This window comes from Cryptomeria japonica, chromosome 9, assembly GCF_030272615.1.
Source record: "Cryptomeria japonica chromosome 9, Sugi_1.0, whole genome shotgun sequence".
In the NCBI taxonomy this organism is placed as follows: Eukaryota; Viridiplantae; Streptophyta; class Pinopsida; order Cupressales; family Cupressaceae; genus Cryptomeria; species Cryptomeria japonica.
In genome coordinates, this window is record NC_081413.1 from 553,617,242 (window position 1) to 553,641,116 (window position 23,875).

General features: G+C 33.5%; 1 protein-coding gene across 1 annotated transcript; it reads left to right on the forward strand.

The window, feature by feature from the left end:
- The first annotated feature begins 13,048 nt into the window (after positions 1 to 13,048).
- Positions 13,049 to 14,858, forward strand: LOC131858036 (geraniol 8-hydroxylase-like). Its single transcript, XM_059210897.1, has 2 exons — positions 13,049 to 13,973; positions 14,105 to 14,858. The coding sequence occupies exons 1-2, from the start codon at positions 13,077 to 13,079 to the stop codon at positions 14,729 to 14,731; spliced, it is 1,524 nt and encodes a 507-aa protein (XP_059066880.1). The 5' UTR covers positions 13,049 to 13,076; the 3' UTR covers positions 14,732 to 14,858.
- The last annotated feature ends 9,017 nt before the right edge of the window (positions 14,859 to 23,875 follow it).

Consider the following 23,875-nt stretch of genomic DNA (forward strand, 5'->3'; position numbering starts at 1 on the left):
CGAGGATCCACTGATTCGACCACATATCCCAATGCTGTGACCAACTGCAGTGTGCAAATATTCAGGCCTGCTCAATTATCGATCAAGACTCGCTTGATCCTATGCTAGTTAATAAATCCTTCGATGTGGAGTGAGGCATTATGTGGTTGTTGGAAGGAAGAGTTGTCACTTTCAGAAAAAAGTGAGACAAGGTGATGACTTTAGACTTCCAACCATGGCTTGAAATTGGTCCATATTTAGATTTGCGGGGACTGACGCTTCTTGGAGTGCTTGATCCAAGATAGTTTTATGAGATGGCGATAGACGCAAAAGCTCTAAAATGGATATAAGCACAGGGGTTTTGTCTAATTGTTCCACAAGATTGTACTACTTTGGGATGGAGGTGGTGCCTTGTGGAGCTGCCTTTATGGTAACTTTGCCGCGGTGTGTAACAACATTGCAATTTGAGTTGGAATTTTTGAAGGTTATAGTTGCAACTTGTTCATTGGCATCATACAGATGATTTACAGTGTAATTATACGCAGCCTGTGTATAATCAGTGGTATCAGTGCCTCGCCTAGAAGTGGAAGGACCCCTTTGATCTTGTGATGGAAGTGGATTTTTGAACATCAGATGATCATTATTGGTTGTTTTTGGGTCATGTCCTTCAATTTCAATTTCTCCTCGGTCAATAAGATCCTGAATAAGATCTTTTAATCGGTGACAATTACTTGTCTTGTGCCCTCTTCCTTGATGGAATTCACAGTGTTCAGTATCTCTCCACCATGCTGGTTTGACTTGAGGCTCATAGTTTGATAGCTTAGGCAGAGTGACCAAATTTTGAGAAATGAGTTGTCGCAACACTATTTCAATGGGTTCCCCGAAGGGAGTGTATGTTCGTTTCTATTTTTGCTGACGAGGTCTAGGTTCATCATGAGATATGATGCGACCTTGATTGGAAGGAACATTTGTGTTGTTTTGAGGTGGAGGATTTTGTCCTGCAAACCAAACCACAGGTTGTGCGTTTTGGATAGTCCTGGCATCCACAACCCCATCATTGACGATATTCTTGTTTTTATTCCAGAAGTTTGGTTTATCGCTGTTGAAGCGTGGGCGAGGACCATCTTTTGGTTCATTAAAGATTTTGATGAGTCCCTTCTTGATAAGTGCCCTTTCACACTTCAAACCCTTGGTGATCATATCATTAAAAGAGTCTGTGTCTTTGACATCCAGGTGAAATTCCATTTCTTCGTTTAAGTTGGAAATGAATATTTCCACTAGTTCTCGTTCAGGTAACTGAAGAGAATGTCTGCTAGACATTTGACGCCATCGTTGCAGGAATACTGAGAATTGCTCACCTGGTTTTTGTTTGGTGTTGCATAGATCAGCCATGGTGACATCGCGTTCAATGTTATGAGAGTAATGAGCTAGGAACTTCTGGATGAGTTCCTCAAATGTTCTAATGCCACCTGGTAGTCGGGAAAACCATGATGTGGTTGTTCCTCCCAAGCTTTGGGGAAAAAGGCGCATTAGGTAGGTGTCTTCATATGCCACTTCAAGACAAGCGGAATGAAATTCTCTGACATGATCACGAGGATCTCCCTTTCCTCTATATTTTTCAAATTTGGGTGTTTCGAATCCTCGTGGAAATGGTGGCATGTAAAGATCCCTATCAAAAGGATAGGGACAGATGTCATTGAGTGAGAATTGGTTAGTCTTGACACCACTATGAAGTTGTTGGGTGAGATTCTCGACTTGTTGCCGCAACATCCCCATTTCATTTGGAGGAGGAGGTGGTGGGTTACCTCGAGGAATGTTATATCTGATGGGATCTCTACCTCTTTCCTCTTCATGGCGACTTTGTCTTTCTGATGCTTGTCTTAATTGGGCAAGATCAAAGTCAGAGGGGAGTTTTGCTCCTTCTTGAGCGAGTCTTAAGAAGTGAGCATCCGCATTGCTCCTGAGTATTTCGTCAAAAAGTCTGTTAAAAAGAGGGTTATGCTGAGCCCTTTCTATTGTTGCAGGAGTGGGAGTACTTGGGTTTTCGTCATCTGCATTTCCTCCAAGTGCTTCTTGAAATTCATTGAGATTTTCCTCTTCTTCTTCTTCCCTTTCTATTTCTCGTTGCCTTGACTGTGATCGGGTTTGAGCCATTTTGCTTGCAAGCTGTTGTTGAAGTTGTGTGAAAATAATGATGAGTTTTTGATGAAATGAAAGGTTGATGGTTGGTGAATTGTGTTGCACGTGGATCTCTAGAACTTTTAAGGTGGATGTAACCAAAATTCCTTCTTTGAATTGCTTGTTTGTTTGATAAGTTTTGATGTGATAAGGTGTAGAGAAATCTGAGATGTGTTACAGATTGAACTACCTAGTAATGAGAGGATTCACTCATGAACTAGTTTTAACTTGCGTAGATGTGTCTCTTAGGATGAGCTTATCCTAGATGTAGAAACAATCTAAAAAGTGATGTGATGTGTTTGATTTCAAGCAATATCTAAAAGACAACTTGGGACAAGAACCTCTTAATGTTTTGAGAGTTGGGATGGATTGATGATGAAGTGATGATGTATGAGTGAGATGATGGATGAAAATGTTTTCAACTTCAATAAAAACTTTGTGTTACAAATGGGACAAACTCTATCTCTTCCCTTTCGGATGTTGGTGGTATTTCTCGAGCTGTGTTGTATGTGATACAGACGTTTGGGAAGAAGTTGGGATTAATCTTTCCTCCTTGGTTTTTGTGATAACTCAGAGCTCTATATTGCATAAAAGCTCTGCGGTTCAATGATTCGGAATCAAATTCGTTTGTTTTTTCTTGAAGGTATAGACGCATGCGATGTAGAAAGACTCTATGGGAGACAAAGATTTGTCGATTGATATAGAAGAATTTCCTCCTTTTGATCAAAACCTTTGAGCTTAATGGTCTTCTTTTCAAGTTGATATTCTGATGACACTTCTTCTTTCGCAAGATGTGAAGAATGGTCATAAAATTTGACTCTTTGTTGTTTGTACCTTGTTTTTGATGTTTTTGGTTGTTTTGATAGATGTTTGGTTGGATGAATACTTTGTTTTTGGGAAGTGATTTTCTGATTTTTCTTTGACAAGAAAACAAAGCAAGCACACAAACACAAGAATGTTGCCCCAAAGGCACAAATGAGTATGGGTCTAGATCAACCCAATCCTTGGACTTTTATATGACCCTTCCTTTAGATGTATTTTAAGGTGTATTTCCAAAGACTGAAGTCGGCTCAATTTGCACTTGGTCTTTAAAACGAACACATTTCAAACACTTTTTATCCCTAAGGTCAAATGGCCAGTTGTGATAAATTTAGCCCACATCTTGATATTTCTTCGACTTTGGTACTACATACCTTATGAATCCCGCCGTGGCAGGTAAGGATGTGATATACTAAGTTTTGCACGAGCATAACAAATAGATGATCCCTATGATGGGGGAGTCACCACTTTTATCAAGCCACAAGTGACTTTTCAAAAAGCTATGTTTCTACTCAAGGAAATATGTATGGTGAGTATCTTGGGAGCAAAACCATCTATGCTCTTGCACTAAATTATATCACAAATATCCTCAATCAATAGAACGGGTGGGCTACTACTAAAAGGTGTTTAGTCATGTTCAATGTTTTTGGACATAAGTTCATTCTGCAGTGACTCACTTAAGAGCCTTGTAACTGGTGGTGGGGCCCATTTGTCCTTTCGGCCAGTTACACTGTAGGAACAGCTATACCCAAGGCTACAGCTTTCGCTCTCACCTGATTTCTATAGCGGATCGAAGGATTTACCGCTCGAGGTCGTTCCCAAGAGTATCGATCCCTTGGCAGGCCTCTCTTAAAAAGATAAAATTTTGAGTGTTACTAACACTTTTCTCTTGCACCTAGGATCACGAAAGCCAAGGGAGAGGATAGTGTGTGTTAGAGGTAGGACCACTCGACTGACTTTTTGCACAAGTGTGCCAAGTACGAAAGACACTTGTTCTTTTTAATCCACCATTACAAATGTGATCTAACTATTTGGAGATGTTGCTCCAACAGCCATGGTGTTCTTTTTAACTTCAAAGGCAATGTGTTTTGTAACCTAGAATTCGGAAATCCTGGTCAACTTAAAGAAAAACACGTTTGCTTGAAGTAAAATTTGTTTTTGCAAAAATCAAAACAAGTGGATTGTTCTTTTTATTTGCCCAAAAATTGAAGTGTGGCTTGTGATTTTTAAGTTTGATGTAAGAAAGAAAATTTGTTTTGTTGATTTTAGGCACCAAAACAAAATGTATCCCTAACTTGCAATGAAAGCAAAATTTTGAAGTTTGTTGTTTTTTTTTTTTTTTTGCAATAAAGAAAGATGAATTTTCTTTTTAAGCACCAAAAGTTTTGAGGTTCATTTTATGGACTTTAAAATAAAATGTGAGGTTTATTTTAACTTGTGCAAGAAGGAAAAATGGATTCTTTTTAACCAACTTTTGTTTGAAAGAAAGTAAAAAAGAAACTTTTAAAGCATTTAAACTAACTCCTTCCCCTGCACAAAAAGATTAGAACCTGCATAAAAGACAATTAGTTAGAAAAATCTGCATGTTTTGGTGGGCTTCTACAAGCCTAATTTTTATTTTTTTTGGTTACAAGGTGATTTGTACAACATTTGGTTACAATAGCGCTAGTCTGCGTTTGAACAGAGGCGCTATTTAACACAAACACACTAAAAGAAAGGGAAAGACAGAGAAGGGAAAAGCGCTGAAACAAGGTGAATAGCACCAAAACAATGTCAAACGCGCCAAAACAATGTCAAAAGTGCAACCTGTGTGACATTTTCAACATTCAAACATGTTATTGGTTAAAAAAAAAAAGTTGATCTTTGTGGTGTTTGGATTCACGTCGGGTTCACCAAATGATGCTCTGCAAACAGGATTAGAAAATCTGTTTGATGGCAACACACACAAGAGCACAAGAAACAAACGTTAGTGTTAGCAACAAAAGATTATCCTAAACAGGCATATCAAGAGAGATATTAAGCATGAAATAGAAAGCATATAAACATAGAATAAAATAGCTAATCAAGATGCTCATAGTTGCTCCTCCCTTGTTCCTCTCCTCTCCAAGTCCCAAATGAGTGTAGCTCTCAGCTTTTAGCACTAGCCATGGATGCCATATGGAGATTCAAGATAGTTGAATATGATAAGCAAATGGTATGCAAGTGTAGATAGTGATGCTATGAGAAAGCTCTATGTTAATGCCAGTATAACAACAATACTCTAATGCTTCTCTTTTTGCTTGAGGAGAAGGGTTCTATTTATAGAAGAAATGGGGAAATGAAGGGTTAAGATTGAATGGTTTAATCAAGGGCCAAGTTTGAAAGTTGGGGATCCATGTGCATAATTGGCACCAATAAAATGGTGACAAGTGTCAACATAGGATTGGGTTGAGAGAAGAGGTTGGAGGCATTAAAGGCCTGAGAAGACCTCATGGTTATCTAGAGGCTAAGGGTCAAGTCCAAATTAAGATTACCCACTGGATTAAGAGTTAATCCAAGGATAAACCTTTGTGCAAATGTTTAAGAGATAATCATGGTCAAAGCATTAATGGCCTGATGAGACCTTTGGGTTGGGTAGAGGTTGAGTCAAAACAAATGTTTTAACCATGTGGGAGGGTTTGAGGTAACCATTAATGGTTATTGGAGACTTTGGGGATTAAGTGGTTGAAGGTTGAAAGCCTTCAATGGTTATCAAAGACTTTGAGCCATTTAGTGGTTGAAGGTTGAAAGCCTTTAATGGTTATCAAAGACTTTGAGGGTTTGAGAAGTGACTTCCCTTTTGCTTAGGAATGTGACAAAGTTTAGAGAAGGGGTTAGGTTATTTAGAAGTGATTAGAAAATTCTAGAAGGGATTTAGGCATGCAAGTGGATTTTGTAGGAAAATGCAAGTGGGAGAAATTTTGGTATTTTCAATTAAAATAAAATCATTTATTTCAATTAAATGGTGTAATTTGCATTTGGATAAATATTCAAATAAATATTAATTTATTTAAATGAGAAAAATGAAGATAAAGCATTAAAATGCTTGAAGACTTTGAGGGAAACCATTAAAGGCTTGAAGACTTTAAGGAAAACCATTAAAGTCTTAAGAAGACTATAGAAGGAAGCCATCAAGTTTGAAGACTTTAAAGCCATCAAGTTTGAATAATTTTAAGGGAAACCATTAAAGGTTTCAAGTGGGTGAGGATAAATAAGATTTTAAATAAATAATTTATTTAAAATGGTTGTGCAACTTGCTTTTGTAGGAAAATACAAGTGGGTGAGGATAAATAGGATTTTAAATAAATAATTTATTTAAAATAGTTGTGCAACTTGCATTTGTAGGAAAATGCAAGTGGGTAGAGGATAAAGGTGATTTAAATAAATGTTAATTTATTTAAATGTGAGAGGTGGGATTTTGGGGGATTTAAATAAATATTAATTTATTTAAATGTGAGAGAATATTTAATTAAATAAATATGATTTATTTATTTAATTAACGGTCTGAATTTGGTTAAGTAAATTAAATCAAATAAATTGAATAATTTATTTAATTAATAGGAGAAGAGGGTTAAAATGAATTAATTAAATATTAATTTAATTAATTATTAATTGATGGTTAAATAATCAAATAAATACTAAGTATTCATTTAATTAAGTGGACAGATTTATGTGACTACAAGAGTTTTAAAACATAACTTAAAATAGGAATGGTTTTTTTTGGGACCAATAGTTTTTGAGCAAGAAACGTAAAAATTAAATAGACTAACTAAAGAACCTCCACATCCTCATTTGTCTCTTCATCTTCTAGCTATGTCGCATCATCTATTGCCTCTTGGTCTTTTTCTATTGTATTAGTTACATTGCCCTAAGATAGTTGTGCCACCTGTAGATTTATTCTTTTCTTGTTCGCCTTGAAGTTGGAGAGAATTGGTGATAACTCTTCTGCTACAGGTTCAACTGTGGCTCCAACTCTAATCTTTCACTTGGTAACTCTTTTTCTAGCTTCAACAATATTCCTTGGAACATCTTTGACTTCATCACTAATATAATTCAACACCATGATTGCATCCTTTAGGCATTCCAGAGAGTTGGGACCAACATTAGTTGCAAAGGATAAAGTGAAAATTAATTTAATCAATTCCTTCATTCAATTTGTTAAACTCCTCCAAGTTGCCTATGACAAATATAATTATAAAATACACTGAGATATATGGAGCCATTGAATTTTTCAATTTAATAATGTATAATAAAGTGAAACGATGAAAAAATTAAACACCTCAATATATCTCGATGTATTTTATACAGATTAAATAAATTTAAGATAGATATGCTAGTAGTAGTGAGAGCTGGAAAATGTTAGAGAACAAATTTGAATCTTAAGTTAATATACACATGTTAATTAGGGTATTCTATTTATTTATTTATTTATTTTTTTTGGGGGGGGGGGTAATTAAATAGCTGGAAGGGCCAGCTCCCATTATATTGAAATTAAAGTTTAACAACTGTCCAAGAAATTTTAAGAGAAATCATGTGATATAAGAAAAACCCATAATATAACAGCCCCACAATGATCATAGAATAAGGCTTGCCAAGCCAAAAAGATCCAAACAAGTCAAAATTCGATCTACTAATAGCCTAAACTAGTTTAGACTTAAACCAAATGCTAAAAGAAAAGGCACATACAAAACAAATTCATCAAAAAACCTGATTCACAACTGACCGACCCAAGAAGTAGTCCCCTTATCTTGATTAGTCCCCTAATTAGGTTATTCTATCATTATTAATATTAGTATTATATAAATATTATTATCATTGCTATAGTAATATAGGATTACATTAAAAATAAAATAATGTATGTGGAACTTGAAACAATGTAACATGTACATTGGTGAGATGTAGAAAGTGAGAATACTAGTGTTCAACAAGACTGGTGGAGAGGTGACGAGGAAGCTTCACCACTGCCAAATGAAAGAGAATGCAAACAAGGATGCGATGGATGGCTAGGATAATGAAGAGGAGGATGTTGAGTTTGTTTCTTTCTCAACTCTTGATGTAGTTTGTTTTTGAGCAATCATGAAACTTGGGAAAAGCTTAAACCACACACACTAAGCTTACACTTCTAGGCTTAAAAGTATTAAACACTCAGAATTGACTAAAATTCTCTAAACTTAATATATTACTTAATGTGTGTGATTTAAAGCTGGCCATGAACTTAATGATGCCGAAGAATGGTACAGGTGTAATAGCAATCACTCCCTTTGTGGAGACGACCATTGAAATTAATGTAATTTCGGGTGGTTTGAATTTTTTAGTGCTTCACCAATTCAGTAGCAACTGAATGATAGTGAAGTTGTTTCTGTGTTTTGAGTCGCTAAAATTGGAGGAGCCCAGCCATGTGGATATTGATGCTACGAAAATTGTTCACATATTCCATGATGTGACAAATCTCAACAATATTTATTGCCGAACGACTTTGTAATATAAACAGGTACGCGGATAGTGTCATTTTTAGGAACTTTGACTGGAATTGTCCACTCACAAAGAACCCGACAAACTCGGGTACTTTTGATAAAGACGCAGAAGTAATTACTAGTTTATTTTGTTTTTTCTATTAAATCCTTGTTGACCTGACCAATCTCTTTCATTCCTCGCCTGATTTTTTATTTCACGTCGCAACGAAAGAAGACAATTTGGCAAATTTACACATTTCATGCGGACAATGAATCTTAACACCTACATAATCTAGCATTTGTCATGGATTGTAAAATTAACCTTTGAATGAGTTCACAAGAGTGGACTATACAACTTAACCTTTTCACAATATATAATAGGTGGGAAAATCTAGCCATGTGCTACCAATCATATCAGGTGAATTATAAAATTTAATTTATGGATGACGTGTTTATATTTTTTTACCTTTCTTTTGAGTTAAATATTAGAGACTTCACTTTTTTAAATTAAAAAAAGGTAAACTAACATTTTTATAATAGAATTAGATGCATATTGAGATTGAAACTTGGTACTCTTTGCAACATTAGTTTGGGATTCTTTTTTTTAGGGGCTAGTAAAACTATTTTTTGTTAGAAGGCAATTTCATCTTTCCATTCTTGTTATGAAATTACTAGATTGATCAAACTATTTCTAACATTTAACTCTATGAGTGAAATTGCATACAAGATTACAAAATAAGCATAATACAAAGATTTCACAAGATCATACAAGATATAACTTGGGAAAGCCCTCATGACGGAAAGCCCTATCTACCAAAACTATCCACACTCAATGTATTATCTAGCAATGGAACATTACAATACATGGTCCAAGTGAATATTTTTGGATCATCAGACTCCTCTAATACATAATCCATGTGTCCAAGCATAATGGACAATCAATAACACATCATATGTCATGCTTCACATATGCACTCTACAAGGGAGCTCAATACAAATCTTAGGCAACCTTTAACACTAAACATGTGTGCTTTCTTTTTATAGATTCAAGATCATACAAAACCACCAAATGGTATTGGATAAACCATGTGTCTCAAAACCATAAGAGCACAAAATCATTGACCTTAATATTTAATTTTGGTACAAACATTTTGCAATATTAAATAAATTTTCAATGTGCAACCTTCTACATAAAATATCTAACCAATATTACAAGACAACTTTACACTTGTGAACCCCAAAAATATTGAATGTGGCTAAACTCACCTTGAAAGATGCATCAATGTAAATATTTATTTCACATAATTAAAATAATCTTTTTCTTGTGCAAGATGTACAACACCCTTTTTCCTAACAATTCTAGACTTTCCACTTGAAGAGACATATTTCTCTCTTGTGTTGGAAATTTTTTGCTTATTAGAACTATGTTAGCCATTGTCCCATTCTTTATGACTTCTCTTCTTAAATCCCTCTACTTTGTCTTGTCTTCTATGGGAAAAATAATGAGGGCCTTCCTTTAGAGTGTCTTAGAAGCTAAGAAGAATATTTCTACTTTCATGTGATGGTTGTTAGAGGATGTGTTTAAGTTAGACATGAGGTTTTGCATGTAGAGGCTATTGTAGCCAATTTTAGTTAGAGTAACTAACTTGTGAGGCTTCCTCTTTTTAACTCGTTTCTTGGTTCTTTCATCCTACAAATTTGTATTTATTATAGTTTATTTTTTGTCTAATATTTTGTAGCAAGATAGTTTTGATTATTTCCATCAAAGGTTTGTGTCTAGGTGTCTTATGATATTGTACCTACTTTTGTTATTAGTCATATAGGCCAAGGCATGCAATATAGGGTCAATTTTATTAATTAAAAGAATTGCTCTAGTTGGTTATAGCTTAAGATGATTTAACATACATGAATCAAATCTAACAATAAATTTATAAACAACTAGAAAAACAGCTATAAGAAAAAAAGACATTATTTTAATAATTATCTACCCATCATTAAAATTAAGATGATCAAGAATATGAGATATACAAAAAAAAGTAAACCAATAAAAACAATGTTTCAATAGTTGAGCATGTTCCAATAGTTGTTATAACATTTGTTGATCCATATGTAGACCGTCCAACAACGTGTACTATAAAAGAATCTTTCTTTGATTTTTGATTTGATGCCCAATATTTTTAACAATATTGCACTAATAGTTGTGACTTTAAAGTTGTTAGTGTTGATGATGAGTACTCATAATTGACACAAAAATATTCCTTACATGTAAAAAGCAATAAATCATGTGATCGCATTAGCACATCAATAAAACATGATTTGGTGTACAATTATACAATCACTTTTATCTAACTTTTTTTTCCTTCCCTTTCAAACACCTCAACAAAAAACAAGATATATTCCTTACATGTAATATTTGTTGACCCATATATGGACTATGACATTTGTTGACCCATATACGGACTCCCCAACATTTTGGACTATAAAAGAATCTTTCTTTGATTTTTGATTTGATGCCAAATATTTTTAACAATATTGGACCCATAGCCGTGACTTTAAATTTGTTAATGTTGATGATGAGTACCCATAATTGATACAAATATATTTCTTACATGTAAAAAGCAACAAATCATGTGATCAGATTCACACATTAATAAAACCTGATTTGGTGTACCTTTGATCTAACTTTTTTTTCTCCCCTTTCAAACATTTCAAAAAAAAAAAGAAAGATAATGTGACATAATATTTAACAAGAACGCAAAGCGTCAAGTTCCTGCCATTAGAAAAAAGAGAGTAATAGATAAAGAGATAGAAAGATGTAGAGGTAGAGGTAGAGATAAAAATAGAGAGATATAGATAAGAAGATAGACATATAGGGAATAAGACGTATAGGGAGAGATAAAAGTAGAGAGATATAGAGAGAAATAGATAAAAAGAGATAATTGTATAGGGAGATGTAGAGATAAAGAGGAAGAGATAGCTACATATAGATGGAGAAATAGAGCTACATGTGGTACTATGATAGAAGAATACAGAGAGTCGACTAGAGCGAGAGAGAAATATAGGTAGAGAGAGAGGAGAGGGGGAGAGGAGAGAAGTTATTGTTATCAAACTTTAATTTAAGTAGTGAAATTAAATTAAAATTCCTTTTTAATATTTGAAAATAATATTACCAAAATTTAGTTAAATTATTCTCGTGGTTGAAAAGATTAATTTCTAATTATTGAAAATGAGTGCTACTAGAATATAAAAAATAATGTTTTAAAATTTTATCCATAATTCAACTAAAATTAAAAATTTATTACAAAATTTATATAATATGTTGATTGAGTTATCATGTCACTATATAAATTGGAATATTTGTAAATGGATATATAGAATAAACTTATTTATAAATTTAATCTTTCAATTGTTAAATTTTTTTTATAAAACTACAAATTGTTACTTTCTAATTATTCATTTTTAAATAATTAAAATAGATGTTAAAATTGACTATAATTATTTTTGAACCACAATTCTTAATAAAGATGAAAATTAGTCTAAGGGGTTGAGCTTAATTGGTTAAAACAATGGGTTCTCACATCCAATCAAACATAATAATAATAATAATCGGCTTTGCCCTATTACCTACCAAAAAAAAAAAAAAAGATGAAAATTAAAAATTAATAAATCAATAAAATCAATATTAACAAATTATAAAATATTATAAAATTAAACTCTACTCCAAACATAACATTTTAAAAATATACAAAATAAAATTTAAATTTAAAATTATAAGTAAAACTAAATTTTAAAAAGTAAAAAAATGAAATACAATCTATTAAAAAATTTAAAATAAATATTTTTAAAAAGAATATAATGAAAAATCAAATATTTATATTGGTTAATTTTTTTTTAAAATATAATAATTATTAAATATAATTTAATTATTAGTAAAAAATTATGAAAATAAAAATATTTATTATAAATTTAACTATAATACAAATGGAATAGAGGTGGCTTCATTTTATAGATGAAGTACGTTTTGGTTATTAATGAGAGTTAAATGCATTTACGTAAGGTATGGAATTACCGGGTCCCACACGGAGCAATTGGAATGTAAACCGAGATTAATAATTGAAGTAAATGTCTAAAGTTTGGAAACTTATTATTATTTTTAAATAAAAGCAAATAAATATAATTTTTACACTACTTTTACTCCTATTAGCCAATAGAAAAACAGACAAATAATTTTATTTAAATCATTTAAATATACATAAATATAAAAACTATAGAATGACACTCAAATTTTTAAAACTCTAGAAAATGATTGGACAGTTAAAAAGGGAAAATGCATCGAACGGATGCATATGTATCCTGCCCTGTCGGCAGGAACAAATAATATGACCCCAAAACTTTAGGAAACAACAATTAAGAATGATTTGAAATTTAGACCAACTCAAGCCACAAGTTCTTATTCCAAGCCAACAACATAGATCATTTTTCTCTGCACGTTGTTTGAACCTTGACTGGATTCTTCCACCACAAAGAACCCAACAAAAGGGGTCTACTTCTGCGTCCCTATATAAAGAGCAGACTGAGCAGAAGAAAATACGCAGCAACTGAGCTCGAAACGAGAGAAAGAGCAAAGCAATGGATTTCTCAAGTTCTTTGAGCACCCTCATTTTTTATTGTGTAGTAGCCACAGTCATTAGTGTTGTATACATGCTCACAAAGCTCAGAAGCAAGCCATCTGAGAGGCTGCCACCTGGACCGCGTCCCTGGCCGTTGATTGGCAACATCCTCCAGGTGGGCAAGAATGTGAACGAGTCCTTCTCTGAGCTGGCGAAGATCCATGGCCCCCTCATGACCCTCCACCTCGGATGGCGGACAACTGTGGTGGCCTCCTCGCCCGCCATGGCCAGACAGGTTCTCCAAACGCAGGATCAATCCCTGTCAGCACGTACAATGATTGAGGCTGCCAAGTGTCTCGAGTACGGAGAAAACTCGCTGGTGTGGAGGGACTGCGTGCCACGCTGGCGCACTCTCCGACGCATCTGCACCACCCAGCTGTTCACCGTGAAGCGTCTGGAGGCACTCCACCAGCTGCGGCGGGAGCAAGTGAGAAGCATGATGAGGGCCATTTATAAGTCCACCTCAGCTCCTCTGGATATCGGCCACGCTGCCTTCCTCACCAGCTTCAATATGGTGGGCAACATGCTATTTTCCAAGGACATGTTCGACTGGGACGAGTCGGAAAAGTCTAAAGAGTTTAAGAAAGCGCTCAATGAGATGCTCTTTGTTGGTGGCAAGCCTAATTGGGCTGATTATTTTCCTTTCCTGAAGCCTTTCGACCCGCAGGGCATAAGGAAGGAGATGACTAGGATTTTTAGGATTATGTTTGCAGTCTTCGATCAATATATCGACGAGCGCCTGCAGAGCGGGACAAGAAGCGAGGAGGCAGACAAGGATTTTCTCGATATTTTGCTCGAGAGTAAGACCGAGACTGGGGAGAAGCTCACAAAGTTTGAGATCACACGCTTCTTCTATGTAAGTATATCTATCAATCTATCCTGCAAACAAAGTATGAGATCACTAGCTGTCCATCTTATATCTAGTTTTAGTTTTAGTTTGGAGAGAGTTTCTTAACAAGATGATTTTGATGTTTGTTATGTTTATAGGACTTGTTCACAGCAGGGAGTGAAACAACTAGTAACACAATTGAATGGGCCATGTCAGAAATCATACGAAATCCTATGGTAATGGAAAAGGTGAGGGACGAATTGGACAAGGTAGTGGGGAAAGAAAGAAGAGTGCAAGAAAGTGATATTGACAACCTACCTTATCTTCATTCAGTTGTTAAAGAAACCTTTCGTCTACACCCAGTTTCTTCCCTTCTGATCCACCATAGAGCCCTTAACTCTTGTGAAATAGAGGGATATGTTATACCTAAGGATGCCCAAGTGTTTGTCAATGTTTGGGCGATTGGAAGGGACCCTAATGTATGGCAAGAACCAGAAAGGTTCTTTCCAGGGAGGTTTATGGACTCAGATGTGGAATATAAAGGGCAAAATTTTGAATTGCTTCCATTTGGATCAGGGAGGAGAATGTGCCCAGGGATCCCTTTGGCTCATAAAATAGTTCATGTAGTAGTGGCTACTCTCCTTCAATGTTTTGAATGGCAGCTTCCCAATGGACAGAATCCAGAAAAGTTAGATATGAGCGCAAAGTTTGGAATCACATTACAAAAGGCAGAACATCTGGTTGCAATTCCCACACCTCGCCTACCACATCATATCTATAACTGATTGCTACTAGGAAAGGGGAAAATGTTGTTGCTCACTTTACGACCCTATCTATTTCTTCCTAATTAGTTACTTTGGTATTCAGCTATAAAACACATATATTGTCCCTTTATCTCACATGTTTGGGAAGTAGTAGTTTCTTTTAAGTAGAATTAGTATAAATAAAGGGTTTAGCATCAATGGATCATCCATGATGAGTTATATTTGTATTGAATATGTTAATCAAAGGGCATTGTTTTTTTGAAAAGGTGTGTAATATTCTATAATGTGGTTTTGAAGCAAATCAATATAATATTATTTCTATATTTATTTTTCATATTTTATGTTTTTTCGTAAATCTGTTGTAAGTCATATTCTTTCTAGAACCTTTCACAACTATCTGCCATATGATCTCACCTCATTTTCTTAGGATATTTGGTGATTAAATAGTGGTTGTAGAACTAAAAACAATGTTTATTTATTTTTCAAAAAGACTTAGGTTTTTTCTTTCTAATTTACATATGTTTTTATTTCTAGGATAGAAAATTTGTCAAGATCAAAAGTGGTTATAGATGTTGTCATGCCCACTTTTTAAAAACAAGAAAACCTAATTTAAAAAAATAAAAAAATAAAAAAATTTACTCTAACTCCAAGAGTTAACCCATATTGTATTAAATATATAAAAATATAGCATTATTAACCCTTCTCATATCCATAATGCTAATACCAACTTTTCCAACAAGTGTCCAAATTTATCAATATTAGTTTAGTTTGATTTTTAATATATATATATATATATATATATAAAATACAATAATTTATTTAATTGTATGTCATTTTCTATATTAAAAATACCACGATCTTAACCACCAAAGTAATGCTTCTTGATACGAGTTCTATTATTGAATTTTATTTGCACCCAATTGTCATTATTAGCTGATAGGCTATTATAGGTGGGAAGCACCCTCCAAATTTTACTGATGTTTCAAGTTGCAAACTTTTTCTATACGGTTCTCATGCTAGAAACTTTATCTCTATAGTTCTCACACTAGATTTGTCATGCTAGAATTTTTTTCTAGATGAATGAGATATTCCTCATGCGTAAAATAAAATAAAATAAAACTAAGGTCTTCTCTAGTTAAAAAATTGTCACGTGGTAAAACAATTTTGCATTACCCTAATGATCGAATCGACATCTACCATGATTGAATCAATGGCTACGCAAACTACCTTGACCAACAAATCACCCACTACATCCTATTAATGTCATTTTACCAAGGGCACAATGATATCAACATTATTTACCCTGTTCATTATGGGAGCTTTGTTCCATTGGTTCCGTTTGTGGTAGATCATTTGAGATCCAAGCAGTAGAATGAAGTTCTTCCTATAAATCTTAGGATCAGAGAAAAGATCCACTAGGAGGTCGACACCTAGACATCTAGACATTATCGTCTAAATGTGAATTGTTATGCCATTTTAGTCAACTTCCTTTGCAGGTAGGCACCATGTGTGAGGTGGACATTTGAGCTGAACAAGATTTGTATAAGTATTTTAAGAATGTAGGTAGATTTGAGTTGCATTGAGAGTGCAGTAATAAGGAAAATAATTTTTGTAGGAAAAGCCCTTTTTTGTTTTTAGTAGTTGTTGAAAGCCCTGAAACAATAAGTCCATGTTGGTGACAAAGAAAACTTGATTTCTAGATTATAAAATAGAATTGCTAGGTGTGCAATTTTCTTCTTCTTCTTCTTCTTCCTTTTGAAATTACAATAAATAGGCAACCAAAAAGATTGTCTTCTCATAGACAAATTCCATTCTTTTGGCACCGTGTCATCGGGAGTAGGATAAGCAATTTGTGAATGTCAATTTTTATGTCCACCAATGATATCAGTCACTTTTTCTTTAACTCCTTGCTTACAATGAATCAAATGAATGAAGTAATTTGAGGACTAATATTATGTTGAAACTGTTTATTGAATGCATTGGCCAATTGTGGAAAAGAATAGATAGAATAAGGAGGAAAAGATAAATACCATTGCAAAGCTTTATCTCTAAAAGTGCAATATTTTTTTTTTGCCATGAGTCTATGATCATGAGAGAAATCACCACACAAGGTTTGGAATATTTTCACACAAGTGAACAGGTCACCTTTTCCATTATATAATTCCATTTGGGTCATTTCCACATTCTTAGGAGCAACCACATGAACCACATCAATAGATAGTGGGCTAACTATATCATATGTGGGGATATTGAACTTAGATTTGGTTAAAGAAGCCAATTATTTTTGTAAGGATGAGACAATTTGAGTTAGGTTATTGATAGTGGCTTAATTGGATGAGTTGGAATTGAACATGCTAGATTGTGATGGAGGTATAGTGTTGTGATAGGTAGGTGGAGGTTGAGAATAAGGAGGTAGAACTTTATAGTATGTTGGTCAAGGGGATAGTTAGTAAACAAATGGAAGGCTCATGGAAGTTGGTATGTAAGAGTATTTATTAATAGGATTTCCCACATGACTAACATGTGTAGGATTAACATTTTTTGTAGAGTTATCCATGATAGAAGAAGTATATATACACACTAGGTAAGGATGTAGGCATAGGAGTAGAATTCTCAAGTTGTAGAAATAGAGTAACCAAGAGCTTTGACACAAAATTTTATAGGAATAATATTGGTATCAATAACATGACCAATACCATGTAACACTTCCACACCTATCTTATCACTTTGAACCATTCTCTTCAACCCTTCAATCAAGGGGATTGCCTCACTATTTGGGTGTTCTTGACCCATCCATTGTTGAATCTCATCCAACTCATTGTCAAGATTCCACAATTGTTCACTAGTAAGCCTAGTATGTGAGTCATCCAAGCATCATGAGAAGTATGAGATGAATTGTTCTCCATAATGTTAGGTATGCCTTGTGTAAATATTGAGGCTTCACCCAAATTCCCATGGAATAGGTTATCAATGTAAGCTCACACCCCTCAATATTTAAGCTTTGGGAAGCCATAAGCCTATAACTTCTTCTCACCAAGATGTTGGATATAGGTGAAAGGGTATCAAAATTCATGCATAAAGAAGGAGATATTGAGTCACACTATTTTTTATAATACAAGCTATATATATGGTTAAGAAATGCAATTTATTTGTAAAATGATTAACTAACTAATTGGATATTCTAAAGAAATGAGAGATGTAATAACTAAATACTTCTAAATATGAAAATAACTTGAAATAATAATCATATGTAAGCATATAAATGAAAAATTATGCAAACAACAAGTTAATTTTGTCAAAATAAATTAGGGTTTTTGTGAATTAAACCTTTAAATTTATGTTAATTAATTAGATATGCGAGTGCAAATATAGTTTTATTAAAAGCGTACAAATTAGATCTAAGAATAAAAAATTAGAATTAATACAAGTACAATGTTTGGCTCACCAAAATGTGATGGATGGGAAAATTAGGGTTCCACAAGTTAGTCCTTGTAAAATAGGAAATGACCTAACTTTCCAACAAAAACATTGAAGGAAGGGAGAACTCAATTGATCTAATGCAATAGGATTGAATGCAAATTAAGTTCTTCATCCTTTTTGTTTAGTTAAAACTGATTTGAATGTATTTTAAATGCTAAGTCTAGGATTAATGATGAAGAATTGACATAAAATAACAGAGACAACAAGATACAAATACAAAATGTAGACAAGAGGCCAAATATGAGCAGAAGAAACATAAAAGCATCAGTGATAGAAAGTTCGACCTGAAAGCCTGACACCATGTGGCAATTTGCATTACAATCCCTTATGCCAAATGCAGATAGACTGGAATATTTTGGAATCAAGATGTTGCATAGAATCTGTTCCCTAAAGCTCATCGAAAACTTTTGAGACCATGGCAGATTTTTCATCCCGTTCCTTAGGTTTTTGCCTCTACAAAAGTTAGATCTAATCATTATCATCTCTTCTGTCAAAATCTTTGTTTGTGGCTCCTAAATCTATCACATGTACATAGAAAGAAGGAAAATATTGTTTTTGATGGGGGTTTGGCTTAGGTCAAACCCTGAGTTTGGAATTAAATTCTTGAATTGAATTGAAATGCAATGAAAATTCTTTTGTGAAAGCTTATCTTTTGAGAATAAGGCTAGATTTGAACTTGAAATGCTTGAATTGGAAATTGATACCTTGATGAATGTTGCATTGAAGTCTTCATGCCAAGGTTGATAATTTCATGTTGAATGTATTCATAAGTTATTGATCATGGATGCCATCACGAATGCTTAAAATTTGAACTTTAATATCTCCTTCACTACCTTGATTATTCTTGATTGCTTACTCACTTGAATTTGGAAAAGTGCAATTGAGATCTTGATAGAGAGATCATGTATATCAAAATGAATAGGTTGGGATTTATTTTATACCTTATTGTACAAAATATATTTGAAATTTTGGGGAAAGCTAACACCAAGAATGTTTTATTGCCTTTAAGGTGTGACCATTGCAAGGTCCAAATTTGGGCCCCTTTTAGGAGGACCACGACACCTAGGGTGTCTTGGTCCTTTTAATTAGGATCCAAATTTTAACATGGTCTCACTCAAGTGTATAACATATTGAATCAAGGTGGGTGTGAGCATAATCAAAACAATATCAAGGCATAGGGGGTTGGAAAGTGAAAGTGAGTTCTAGGTGTAGACGAAATTGTGCAAGGCTACAATTTACGATGCTACACACATCTACCAAAAAATTTCCAATTATGGTACTTGACAAAAATCCACCCTCATCATGCTTTGATGGATGTCCATGCCTTGTTTTGGAGCTCCCATTTTATCACAAGTATGGAGGGTGCTGACAAAGGTTGTTGAATATGATTTACACCTGCCAATTGCGTTTGTTTGAATGTTTATAAGGCTTTTTCAATAAATCCTTGTTGTGCTTATCGTGCAATCATTGTAAGCCATGAGACCACATCTTTTTCCAAGAATACTATCGTGCTTTGTCTATTCTTTGATGGATGTTCATACCCTATTTTCAAATATTCTATTTTGACACAGGCATGGAGGATGCTAGCGAAGATTGTTAAATTTGGCTTTATGCCTGCAAATTGCATTTTCTTGGAAGTTTATAAAGCCTTTTCAATGAATCCATTATGTGCATATCATGTAATCATGGAAGTTTAGGAGACCATATTTCTTTCTATAATTTTGTCAAATAGTTTGCTTCCCTTGTCACTGCTTCCACACTTTGCATACATGTCTACAGAGAATTTCCAACTATAACATCTGACAAAAGCCCCCTTCCAATATGCTTTGGTTGATGTCCATACCCTATTCCAAAGCTTCCATTTTGGTATAGGTAGGGAGTATGCTCGCAAAAGTTGTAGAATTTGGCATTACCTTGCCAATTGTATTTCCTTGATATCCTCTAATTATTGTAGTCTATGAGAACACATTTCCTTGAGGCATTCTATCAAACAAGTCATGTTCCTTGTCTATCCTTCCACATTTTGCATACATGTCTACCATGGTCGTTGCAACTACATCATCTGTTTCTATGTAAATTTTGTAAGTAGATAACTACAAAGAAGATAAAACAAAAAAATTACAAATTAGAAGAAGAAAATAAATAAAATATTAAAAGTAGATGAACATAGTAAAGAACATCTTGTTCAATAGATTAAGATGAACATATTGAAGAACATCATTTTTAAACTTGACTATTTATCTGATCATCTACCAAAAGTAAGGCTTCAAAGAATTTGATTTTTGAGAAAATAATCTAGATTGAACAAACTAACAAAAATCTTAGAATATTCATCCCCCCTCAAAAAATTGCCATCATTTTCCTACAGATGTTATATTATTTTTCTTTACCTTGAGCCGCAACAACGATTTGTTGCCAAAAAATGGTGGGAAAGAAGGAAAAAAATGGCCAATAGAATGGAAAAAAAGGAAAGACGACATTAATTTCCTAGCGTGAGACATGCTTCTAGTGGGGAGCTCCCTCACAAGGAATAACCTATCAGATAATTAATTAATTAATTAAGATGACCGATTAAAAGTAAATACCTATTTTTTATTTTTTTAAAACCATTTTAAATAGATATTTATGTTTATGATTTTAAGTTAATCATAAAAAATAAAACTTAGAGCTTCAATTTTAAATACTTCATTTTTTAATTGATTTTAAATAATTGATTTTTTAATTGATTTTCAATATTAAAACTAAATTCATGCTATACTACAAATTATTATGTAGAATACATTAGAATAAGAAAGATTTCTCTTTCTCAGTCATGGCTTGATTTGAGTTTAAAATATTTGCATAATTTTAATTTATACATTTGAGGTGGACAATGAATCTTAACCCCTATATAAACTAGCATTTGTCATGGATTGATAAATTCACTTTTGAATGATTTCACACGAGTGGACTATACAAGTTAACATTTGCACAGTATAATAGGTGGGACATTCTTCCAAATTTAACCATGTGCAACCTAACATCTTGGGTGAACTATAGAATTTAATTCATGGATGATGTGTCTACATTGTTTTATCCTTCCTTGAGCTAAACATTAGAGACTTTACCTTTTGTAATTAGAAAAAAGTAAACTAACACATTCGTCATAGAATTTGACGAATATTGAGATTGAAACTTCATACTCTTCTCAACATTAACTTGAGATTCCTTTTTTCTTATGGACTAGAAGAACTATTTTTTGTTATAAGGTGATTTGATCTATCCATTCTTGTTAGGAAATTACTAGGTTGATCAAACTATTTCCAACATTTAGCTCTATGAGAGAAAAATTATATACAACTTTACAAAATAAGAATAATACAAAGATTAAAAAAATTATCACAAGATCATACAAGATATACCTTGGGAAAGCCCCCATAAGGGAAAAACACAACTACCAAAAGTATCCACACTCAATGTATTATCTAGCAATGAAACATTGCAATGCATGCTCCAAACATAAACCTCCTCTCATGCATCATCCATGTGTCCAAGCATAATGGACAATCAATAAAACATCATATGCCATGCTTCACATATGCACTCTACAAGAGAGATCAATTCAAATCATAGTCAACCTTAATCACTAAACATGTACTTTATTTTTATAAATTCAAACTCATACAAAACCACCAAGTGGTATTGGCTCAACCATGTGTTCCAAAATAATGAGAGTACAAAATCATTGACCCTATTATTTACATTTTGGCACTAAAATTTTTTCAGTATTAAATATATTTTCAATGTACAACCCACACATAAATTATCTAACCAATGTTACAACACATCTTTACAAGTGAATCCCCAAAAATATTTAATGTGGCTAAACAAATCTCAAAAAATGCACCAAAATAAATATCTATTTCACATGATTAAAATAATTATTTTCTTACAGTACAAGGTGTGCAACACCCTTTTTCCTAACAATTCTAGACTTTCCACTTGGAAAGACACATTGCTCTCTTGTGTTGACATTTTTTTGCCTATTAAAATTATGTTAGTCATTGTCGCAGTCTTTATGATGTATTCTCTTAAATCCGTATGCTTTTTCTTGTCTTCAATGAAAAAATAATGAGGACCATCCTTTAGAGTGGCTTAGAGGCTAAGAAGAATACTTCTCTTGTAGCATGGGACTCTCTTTGTTCTTCTAAGAAGCAAGTTGACCTATCAAAATGGACTTGCTTCAACATGTGGTCTAGTTAAAATTTTGGCTAATACTTTGGTGCAAGAAGATCACATTCCTAAAGATATTAAACTTGTTACAACTTTGGAAGATTATGATAGTGAATGAGGCTCTTGGGATGTGAGAGGGGCATCTCTTTGCATGCGTTAGTGGATTTTTAAAATGAATAGATTAGGTAGTATTCATGGTTCATTGGATCGTTTTGATAGGGCTTTAATCAAGCACAATATTGACACTTGTGAATGCATTTTAGATCAAGCAAAAGAAGTTATCAATTCTACTTTATTTCATTTCATGTGACAATTGTTAGAGGATGTGTTCGAGTCAGTCATGAGGTTTTGCATGTATAGGCTATTTGGACCAATTCTAAAGAGAGTAACTGACTTGGAAGGCTTCCTCCTTATAACAATTGACTTGGTTCTTTCATCCTAGTACTTTGTATAAAGACCATTGCTTTATGGATTTTGTTCATCTACTAATCAAAATTTTTATTATTATTTATAAATATTAAATATTTTCAAATTACATATCTCTCAACGTAGTTAAGGATTTCAAAATATAGATATTCTAGTTAACACAACAACAAACACTTTTGTCTATGCAACATACAAAATGCACTTTTGACTATGATTATTAATTAATTAAAAATTAAAATACAATACGTTTTTTATTTTTAATTAATTATACTTATGATCAAATGTACATCCTGTATACTGCAAAAACATTTCCGAAAAAAACTATGTAATTGAATCCATTCTGTCAGCTAGATGGACATTGCCAATACTCAACTTGTTTATTAATTACAAATTAGAATACAATGAATTTTTCCCGTTTTGCTAACTACTCTATCGAATAGTTAGCATGCGCTGCATTTTGTTTACCAGCGGAATAACAACCAACATTATTTGATAAAATTCTTTGGTCCAAATAACATTTGGTTGAAAGTTTCTCAATCCTTTTAAACGAATCCATTTGGTCCTTGTCTGAGATCATTTCATTTCATAACTCATTCCTTATGATGACATCTGCTCGAGGAATTCTGTGCGCTCTCCCTTCCGCTTTGATGAATGTCCATGTCTCTTGCATATACTGCAATCATTGAATTCGATGAGAGAAAATAATTTTCATAAAACCCGATCCATTATCTTCAACAAAAGTCATTTATTGCTAATTATATTTGTACTAACAAGGTCATATTGAGTTGCAAAGATTTAGTTTGTCGAAGCTTTGAGATCATATTATACGTCTTAGCATCAAGGAGGAGTATGTTGACGTGTGATGCATGAGCCTCACCGCTATGCACTGCCATGCTACAGTTGTAATTTTAAACTGTTAGATTAGAAAGATCAGTTTGTCTTAGATTAGTTTTTGATTTGTCAATTGTAATGTTTGCCATTAATGTAGAGAACATGCAAAATAAAATCTCTATAATTAACAAAGTTAATTGCAGTTATCGTGTGAGA